Source organism: Bubalus kerabau, chromosome 6 (assembly GCF_029407905.1).
Source record: "Bubalus kerabau isolate K-KA32 ecotype Philippines breed swamp buffalo chromosome 6, PCC_UOA_SB_1v2, whole genome shotgun sequence".
Classification (NCBI taxonomy): Eukaryota; Metazoa; Chordata; class Mammalia; order Artiodactyla; family Bovidae; genus Bubalus; species Bubalus kerabau.
This window is the reverse complement of record NC_073629.1, coordinates 108,798,919-108,808,189: the sequence shown is the minus strand read 5'-3', so window position 1 is coordinate 108,808,189 and position 9,271 is coordinate 108,798,919. Positions and strand designations below refer to the sequence as shown.

At 59.9% G+C, this 9,271-nt stretch overlaps 2 protein-coding genes across 2 annotated transcripts in view; one reads left to right on the top strand and one right to left on the bottom strand.

Moving 5' to 3' along the window:
• Positions 1-1,159: 1,159 nt before the first annotated feature.
• Positions 1,160-9,271, bottom strand: part of EPHA10 (EPH receptor A10) — a 41,217-nt gene continuing 33,105 nt past the window's right edge. The window contains exons 9-17 of the mRNA XM_055586348.1: positions 6,517-6,578; positions 5,826-5,951; positions 4,624-4,809; positions 4,105-4,166; positions 3,666-3,869; positions 3,289-3,438; positions 2,848-3,041; positions 2,062-2,217; positions 1,160-1,913 (exon numbers count right to left, since the gene is read on the bottom strand). Of these exons, the coding sequence (XP_055442323.1) occupies positions 1,799-1,913; positions 2,062-2,217; positions 2,848-3,041; positions 3,289-3,438; positions 3,666-3,869; positions 4,105-4,166; positions 4,624-4,809; positions 5,826-5,951; positions 6,517-6,578 (1,255 nt within the window). The 3' untranslated portion in view covers positions 1,160-1,798. The remainder of the gene's footprint in view (positions 1,914-2,061; positions 2,218-2,847; positions 3,042-3,288; positions 3,439-3,665; positions 3,870-4,104; positions 4,167-4,623; positions 4,810-5,825; positions 5,952-6,516; positions 6,579-9,271) is intronic.
• The window catches only part of UTP11 (UTP11 small subunit processome component), a 250,829-nt gene continuing 244,310 nt past the window's right edge, over positions 2,753-9,271 (top strand). Inside the window, exon 1 of the mRNA XM_055586345.1 lies at positions 2,753-2,762. The gene's annotated coding sequence lies outside the window, so the exon portion shown is untranslated. The remainder of the gene's footprint in view (positions 2,763-9,271) is intronic.

The following is a 9,271-nucleotide window of genomic DNA, read 5'->3' as shown; positions in this document are numbered from 1 at the left end:
GCAGAGTCTGGAGGGCACTGGCAAGGGACCCTCCAGCACTGTCAAAGGTAGAAGCAGTGTCTCAGCCTCTCCTGGCACCCCCAGGACACTGAGCCGAGACAGGTGCTCAGGAGATGGAGAGCGGGGCTGGGGGACTCCTGCCCTGCTTGGCAGAATGAGGCTAAAGGCACTGTTGGGAGGCCCCACCCCCACCACGGAGCACTCGCAGGGATGTGCTGCCTCCTCCTCCCTCCAGGATCCTCTGCAGGCCCCTCGCTTGGACTCCTTTTGTCCTAGGCCCTCCATCAACCCTAAGAGTCCTCCCCCGGCTCCTCCAAGGTCCCATTCAATGGATGTATCAGACTCAGCCAGGGAACTTTCCCAGACACCCCTCCATATACACACATCAAGAGTGCCCATCTGCCCCTCCGGCCCACCAGCCCTCAGGCCCCAAGGTCTGCCAGTAGGGGACGTGCACTACTTCCTGGAGCCTGAGCTCATCTCCCTGCCTCGTATGGCCCCTCCAAGGGCCGGCTGTGTCTCCTTCACCCTTTCCTGTAGCCCTTGAACCCTTCCCACCCCATCCCATCCCACCCACACACAGCCACACCCCAGAGCAGGTGTATGTTGGGGTGACCCTCTCCAGGGCCAGTTGCCTGCCTTCTGTCCTATGAAAGCCCTAGCCTCATGATCACCCCCACCTCCAGGAAGCTCTCCTGGATGAGGAGCTCTGGAGTCAGCTCAGTGCAACCACTCCTGCCAAAGCCCCGCAGAAGAGGACCCAGAGGGAAGAGGCATTTCATGAGGGCTGGGTGGTACAGGGGCTGAAGCTTGCAAAAGAGGGGTCACCTCAGAGTACCCCTGGGCTGCCTCAGGGAAGAGTGTTGGTGAAACACAGAGGACCAAGGACTCCCCAGAGCCACACTCTGGATCAGGAGTTGGGCCCGTGGGCGCAAGCCCAGCTCTGGCCCCGACTCCTCACTGAGCCTTGGTTTTCCTGCCTGTACGGTAAGGACCGAACCGGCCCGTTAGAGAAGCTCCTTCTCTGAGAGTCACTATCCCCAGGGCTGGGAGCAAAGCTCTTGGAGTCCCGGGCAGAAAACCTCTATCCTCATGTTCCTCCCAGATGTCCTGGCCAGTGAGTTTAAAAAGGAATGCAAAGTAGTAGGGGACGCCTAGTGGGGCCTCAGGAGAGCACCGGGACCCTCACCCAGAATGGTCGGCCCAAGGGTGGGGGAAGCAGAAATCAGCTCCTGAGTCTGGGGTCCTCAGGGTCCAGCCCCTGGGCTCAGCACCACCTCTGCCTGCCTGGGTCTCAGGACCAGGGTCCAGACACAGCCCAGCTGGACCACAGGGAGCTGAGGAGCCACGGCCCACAAGGACGGGTGGTCCCTGCTAGGTCCCAGAGCAGCTCATCCCTCGGGGACCCATGCTGCCCGCTGGTCTGAGGGCACCCTTTGGGGCGGGCCCCAGACTCCAGTGGGTGTGGAAGACAGAAGGGCGTGAATCAGGCCATTTAAAGCTACGTCTTCCTCCCTGCCCCTGCCCACCTTGGTCTCTGTGACCCTGTATTTCCTCCCACTGTTACCTCAGGGGTCCTATCCAGGATTTGAACCTTTTTACTAGGTGGGGACTGAGTCGGCCAAGGTGCTCAGACCGGGGGGAGTGAGGGGAACAGGCAGGGAAGTGGGAAAGACTGCGGCTCCGTGCAAGCTCTGGGCTCTCCCTTCTGCACAGGTGGAACACAGCCAGCAGGGGTCCTGGGTGGGGCTGGGGGCTGGAGGCCCCCCTGGGATCCTGGCCGGAAGAGTGGGGCTGCTCACACCTGTACCCCACGGCCCTGCAGCTGGAGCACCCGGGCCTGCAGGGCGCCGATCCCGCTGAGGAGGTCCTCCCGGTGTTCCGCCGATGAGATGCCCAGGCTTACCAGGTCCCTGGGAAGAAGGCTGGTCAGATCTAGCTGGCTCATCCCCACCATCTTCTCTCCCTTCCACTCCACCCCGCCAGGGAACAAACCAGAATGAGGACAAGCTGGGACTCCCATGCAGGCAGGGGCAGGGCCCCCCGGCTCCTCAGACTCACTGGGCAGTCATGGCGGCCACGGCCTCCAGGCTCCCATAGCCCGCAGCAGCGAAGCTGTCTTTGTAGCGGCCCAGGTCCAGGGCCTCCAGCCACGCGCCCACGGAGCCAAAGGAGGGGAAGGTGGAGAAGGCACGGTCCTCCAGGGGCGTGGGAGGCCTGGGGGCGGGAGTTGGAGGAGCTGTGGTCAGTTGACAGTAGGGTCCTGGGGCTCAGACCCAGTCGCTCTCCTGAGGAGCGACCATCTGAAAAAGGACAGGTGATGTCATCTGAGAAGATAACGGACGGGTCATCTGAGGACAGGCTATCTGAGAAGATGACCGAGTCCCAGGGCAGGCCTGGGTTCCAGGTGTTCTCAGAGCCAGGCAGGGGTTCACGACACCAGGGCAGGTGGAGAGGCTGTACAGGAGCCAGCTAAAGGCACCGGGGGGGTCTGGAACGGTCTGGGGTAGGATATACGCAGGTGAGTTGGGGAGGTGACTTGTATTATCTGAACTGCAGATTTGTTAGGACTATCACCACATTTACTTACGTGGTCACTGGACCTGGGATACGTGGGGCAAAACCCAGGACAAGCAGAAATGACTGAGATGAAAAGCTGTATGTGCCTAAGGTGGGTGGGGATATTAGATCTACCTGGGGCACCTGAGCGAGCAGTCATATCTGCACAGGTGGGGTAGGACAGGAGGGTGTTGTACATGGGGTGGGAGGGCATGCATGGACAGGTGAGAGTTCGGCTGTATCGGCACAGTTGGGAAGGCACCTGGGACAGGTGAGGTGATGCCGTACCTGGCACAGGTGGTGTCAGCACACTTCGGGGGCTCTGGGTCCTGCATCATCTTGCTCAGGAGGCTGTGGATCTGGGAGAACCTGGGCCGCTCACCCGGGTCCTTCTGCCAGCAGTCAAGCATCAGTCGGTGCAGCAGGGAGGGGCAGTTCCTGGGCGGTGGCAGCCGGAAGCCATCCTCCACAGCCTTGATCACCTAGGCCGTGGCGGGAGAGGGGAGTGGTGGGCAGACAGGAGGTTTTAGGTCCCCCAGTACATACACTTACCCCATCCCCAGGAAGACTCAAATGGTGGCCAGGCAGGGACTGGAAACAATAGACAGTGAAGAGGGGCCTGGGGCTAAGAGGTCAAGGGTTCATGGGCTGAGGTCAGGGAGCTGGGGCCTAAGGTCAGAGGGCAACAGGATCAGAAAGCAAGGCCCTGGAGCCACCGCAGTCACTCACATCTTGGCCACACATGTCCCAGTAGGGCCGCTCCCCGAAGGCCATCACCTCCCACATGACGACACCGAAGCTCCACACGTCGCTGGCAGAGCTGAAGTGACCAAACTGAAGCGTCTCGGGGGCGGCCCACAGCGCCGGGCTCCGGCCACTCTGCGGGCAGGCGGGCCGGCCACTCAGGGGCAGGAGGGGCCGGAGTTGCAGCCAGCGTTCCCCACCCACAGAGCACCACGGGATCCTACCCCACCTGCCATGCCTGCAGCTGCTCATCTAAGGGAGAACCCACAAGGGGACCGCAGGCGAGACCCATGCTGGCACAGACAGCTGGAGGGAGGGGCGGGAGTGGGGGAGAAGGGGGACGCGGGGAAGGGCTCCCTCACCATGGTGGTGTAGACTGCCTCTGCTCGGTCCCGGGGGCCCCGGCCGAAGCCAGAGATCTTGCAGACAAGCTCGCTGCTGACCAGCACCCGGCGTGCAGCCAGGCCCCGGTGGACGTAGCCCATTTCCGACAGGTACTTCATGGCCGACGCCAGGCCGGGCAGCAGCCCCATCAGCTGCGCAGCCACCAGCTGGCCCTCATGCCGCTGGGAGGGAGGAGGAGATGGAGGCCCGGCTGCACCCTCACTTCCCTGGTGCTTTGTGACCCCAGGGAAGTCATGGCCTTCTCTGGGCTTCAGTTGGCCACATCACCTGCCAGGTCAGCCTGGCCAGAGGGCATCTCTACAGAGGATGAGGCCAACCCCAAGTCCCACCAAAGGGAAAAGTGAGGGATCAAGAGAACCTCGGTCATTGGTACCCCCTGGGGCCCAGACCACTCACCCTGAGGAAGCCATCCAGGGCCCCATGGCTCATGTATTCGGTGACAATCATCAGGGTGCTTCCTGTGCTCAGGGAGGGGGACATATATGCTCAGGTGCCTGCTGCCCTCTGTGAGCACACGTGATCCCCACTCTCCGCCCCATGCCAAGGTGGCCAGGACCGAGGGCCCAGCTCCCTGAGTCTCGCCCCCCTCCTGCCTGCCCTCTCCTGCTGAACAGCAGGAGAGGTGGCATCTGAGGGGGACAAAGGCCAAGGTGAGGATGTGCAGCAAGTTAGCTGGGGGAAATCACCAGGGATGCACTCCCAGAGTGTCACCACACATCCAGAGATCACGCAGGGTCAGAGGCCACTTGAGTCAGTGATGGAGAGCTGAGCTCCTCTCCCCATGCTGGGCCACGTCGGGGCGCCCTCCCAAGACTGAGCAGAGAGGGCCTGGGGGCGTGGCGCACCCCACTTCCCACACCACAGACTCCTCCCCCACTCACCCTCCCACCCACGCTGGTGGAGCACCGGCCCTACCTCGGGTGATCACGCCCTCCAGTCGCACCACGTGGCTGTGGTCAAACTGGCCCAGGGTGAGGGCCTCGGCCAGGAAGCTGAGCCTCTGCGAGTCGGAGCAGCCCTCCCTCAGTGTGTGCACGGCCACGGGGAGCTCCTGGCGGCCCGGGAGCTGCAGGCAGCCGCAGCACAGCTCCCCAAACCGCCCTGGGGGAGAACAGCACCTCAGACACCCCCGGAGGCCGCGGCCTTGGCCAACCCGGGCAGGGTGAGCAGCTTCTGGCTCAAGGGCCCTTTCTGGCCTGGGACTCGGGGCTTCTGAGTTCAAATCCTGGTGAACTGAGTACTGACCGTCTGCTCTGCCCCTCTTACGGCTTCAGTTTTCTCCTCTGTGAAATGGGGAGTCCTCCCTGCCTCCCCCGGTGGGAAATTTCAAAGCCTCAAAGAGAGGACTATGCACGTGCCAGAACATCAAAGGCGTGCTGGGCTACCATGACATCTATTCCACCACGCTGCCCCTTTCTGGCCTCTGCCCAGCGAGTCTGCCAACAGTGCTGGGGTACAGCGTTGGGCTCCTGGTGAAAGCGCTGCTTTCTCAGCACAGGGCGGGAGGGCTTGCAGACACGAAGCAAGGAAGCCAGGGCGCTGATCATGAGAGAGCACACACCCGCTAGGAGCCAGGCCCTGGGCTGCGCTGGGACGCTCCCACAGCAGCTCTGAGGCAGATATCACGCCCATTTAACAGATGAGAAGCTGAGGCTTGGAGCAGAAGACGGACGAGCCCCTGGTCAGTGGCAGAGCCAGGGCTAGAGCTCAGGTATGCCTGGACCCCAATCTTGCAACGCCCCTCCCCATTGGGCCTTGAAAGCCTGGGACCAAACTTCTGCCAGTGGCAGTCTGCAGAACCATCTCTGAAAGAGCCTGAAGGGAGAGAGTTCTGACCTTGGGGGCAGGTAAAGGGTAAGAAGGCAGGCTCACAGATTCACCTCCCTCCCTGGACCCTGGTGGGCAGAGGCCCAGCTTGATGTGGAGGCGGGGGCTTCCTGGACAGCATGGGGACTGGATGAAGGCCAGGCCTGCAGAGATGGGGGTGGGACTTGGGGTGGAGGCAGGCTAAAAGGATAGAGGTGGGGTGGGGTGGAGGAGGGGCTTCCAGGGAGGGCTGGCAGTGGGTAGAGGAAGGGCTTCCCCATAGACAAGGCTTCCCCAGGTGCCCAGTTTGCCTGTTCCAAGGCTCTTCTCCAGCGTGACGCTTTTCGCATCCAGCTCCTTGGCAAACAGATGCACGGCTTGCAGCAGGTCCCCACAGCTCTGGGGATCCACGAACGTGCGGCGAGTTGGGACTTTGACTGGCAATGAGGAGAAAGAGACGGGAGTGAGGAAAAGGGCCTCTGTGGTTGGAGCAGTGGGGTAGGGAAGGGGAGGTATGCAAGGGCTGAGCGCCAAAGAATTGATGCTTTTGAACTGTGGTGTTGGAGGAGACTCTTGAGAGTCCCTTGGACTGCAAGGAGATCCAACTATTCTATCCTAAAGGAGATCAGTCCTGAATATTCATTGGAAGGACTGATGCTGAAGCTGAAACACCAATAAATACTTTGGCCACCTGATGCAAAAAACTGACTCATTAAAAGACCCTGATGCTGGGAAAGATTGAAGGCAGGAGGAGAAGGGGATGACAGAGGATGAGATGGTTGGATGGCATCACCAACTCAATGGACATGAGTTTGAGTAAACTCCGGGAGTTGGCAACAGACAGGAAAGCCTGGTGTGCTGCAGTCCATGGGGTTGCAAAGAGTCAGACACGACTGAGCGACTGAACTGAACTGAACTGAAGCAAGGGGAGTCAGGAAGAGGACTGAGGAAGTAAGGTGAGGTGGTGCCTACCCCGCCCCAGGCCAGGCCCAGACAACTCACAGTGGAAATACAGCTCCTCCTCATCGTGGGCGTCCCGACCTCCTTTGCCATAGCTGCAGGGCCTGGGGTAGGGGGTGGGAGTGGGGATGTCCACAGTCATCCTTTGAGCCAGGCTGTCCCAGCCCTTCCCATCTTACCAGCACCCAGGGTGGCACCTCTTTGTCCCTCCAAAAGGACAAGGTCTGTGCCCCAGGGGAGGGACCTTCTTGTCCTGTGGGTCTGGAAGCTTTTCCCCCCAGCACACATGTAACCCCAGCCCCAGGCCTAACCACTCACCCCCTCCACATTCCTAGTTATTTTCACTTTGAGATGCCGTGAATTCTTGCAACTCCAGAGACACCCAAATCCGTGCCCTGACTTCAAGTCCAAGCTGCCTCCCTGTCTACAGCTGAACACAACAGGCAGTCCTTGCCCCCAGGGGCAACTTCCGGTCTAGTCAAGAAAACAGACCTTGAGAAGGAACCACAAGCCCACTCATGGGTCTGAGCAAAGGAGAAGGGCGGTGCGCCATGGGACCATGTAGCTGAGACAGGGTTGAGACCATCAAGAATGGCTTCCCGAGAGAGGCCACCGTGGGCCAAAGGACTGCATCACGATCAACAAAGTCATGGGCTGGCAACCGGGGCCCCTGAGGCAGGGTCTTGCAGGCCCACATAAAGACTTTGGTTTTATCCTGGGGGTGGGGAAGAGGAGAGCCCCCAGGGGAGGCAGGTTTGAGCAGGGGAGTGCCACGGTTCAATTTGCACTTTAGAAAGATCATCCCAGCTGCTGCTGTTGTCCCTGCAGGAGATGGCAGGAGATGGCTCAGGCTACGGGGTGACCATGGATGGAGAAAAGTAAGAGTGACATTGAGGTGACAGGGCCATGGGGCTTGGGGAAGGCTGGAGGTCAGAAAGGGAGAGGCGAAAGGTAGGAAGCACTGTAGTGTTCCGGCTTGCCCAGTGAAGTGAGGCGAGTACCGTTTACCAAGATGGAGCGATGACAAGTTCCCGTTTAGAAATTTGAGTTTGTAGCACCTCTGGGATAAGCAGGGCTGATCAGTGAGCAGGGAGTTAGCTATATGTGGCGGGGATGGGGGGTGCAGTTTAGAAGAAGGGTCTGCTCTGGAGATATAAGTTCTAGAGCTGGGGGCCTTGTCCAGGGAGAGGAGGGAGCCTGAGAAGTGGGACAGGGAATAAGTCTGAGCGCCCCACCCCCCATCTAGAGATAGGGAAGAGGAGAGGAGGGCTTCCCTGGTGGCTCAGATGGTGAAGAATCTATCTGCAATGCAGGGGACCCAGGTTCAATCCTGGGTTGGGAAGATCCCCTGGAGAAGGGAATGGTTACCCACTGCAGTATTCTTGCCTGGAGAATCCCATGGACAGAGGAGCCTGGTGGGCTACCGTCCATGGGGTCGCAAAGAGTCAGACTGAGCGACTAACACCACAACAGAGAAGGAAGCCACCGAGGAGACGGTGAAAGAACCACCAGAGAAACTGGAGGGAAACAGAAGGGAAATTGGGGGCAGAAGGTGGTGGGGGCGGTGATGTCACAAGAAGCAAGGAAGGAAACAGGATCAGAAGAGCAAGGTCATGTGAAGACTCAAGGAGGAGAGCTGAGGGAGACTCGAGAGAGATGGCCACGTGTCGATACCAGTGGAGGCAGTCATGCAGGATGGAGTGGTCATGACGGCGGTCCCCCACATGGGCTCTGGAATCTGATGGCACAGACCAACTCCCTAGGTCCTTCCCTCACTGTCTGTGGATCAGGTGGCTGGTTTTCTCTTTAATAAGATCAGGATCAAGACAGCCCTGCCTGATCACATTGGCGCCAAGAGCTTACAAAGCACTCAACAAATGTTAGCCAGCATATAGGGAAGAAGTAGATGTGATCAATAGTAAGGGCTCCTGAGAAGGTAGGAAGGAGTGGGTTACAGTCACAGGTAGAAGGACTGATCCCCGCCGGGAGGATGGCACTGCCTATAGCGAAACAGAGGGAGAGGATGGATGCAGAGATACGCAGGTGTGCAGACTCAGTGGTGCAGGTAAAGAGCAGGTGCAGCAGACACAGCTGAGAGAGTGAGCTGCGATGACTGGCAGTCTGCAGGGCACAAGCGGAACTGGGCTGATGGCCTGGTCCACGTCAGGAGACAGGAGAGGGCAGCTGAGGCGGAACAGGAGCGAGGGTCTGTGGAAATGAAGTCAAAGACCCCAGAGGCCAAGGACTGGGAGAGGTTGTCCAATGGCCAGTGAGGTCATCCAGTGTGGGAACAGGACATCCATGAACATCCGGGAGAGCTGAGGAGGGATGCAGGGGGCAAGGCTGAGTGGCTGGAGGAGTGACAGAGAAAGCGGGACACTTCCACCTGATGGTGACACGCCCTAGTGAGAACTGGGATGAGCCAGGATCGACTGGGAGAGCAAGTGGAGGTGAGGAGCCCACTGTACAGAGCGGGGGACTGCAGAGACGGGGAGCAGAGGAGATGGGCGAGGGAAGCTGGGGTGTGCGTGTTGGACACGCGTGTCCCTGCCCATCAGTGCTAGACCTGGCAGATTCCCATGTTGGTGCCATTTGGTTTTGAGTAGGTTTTGAAATCCACGCCTGGCCTGCTCTGCCTGCTCTAGCGCAGCGGTCTCCGAGGTGCTCCTGGGCAGCCGCTCCTGTCTTGCAGCCTCGGCCCAAAGATGCCCTTCTTCCTCACCTCTCCCCCATCCTCTCCTGCCTTCCAGAGCTCCTGAGCTCACAGCCAGCACAAGCTGCTCCCAGCTCCTGTCCA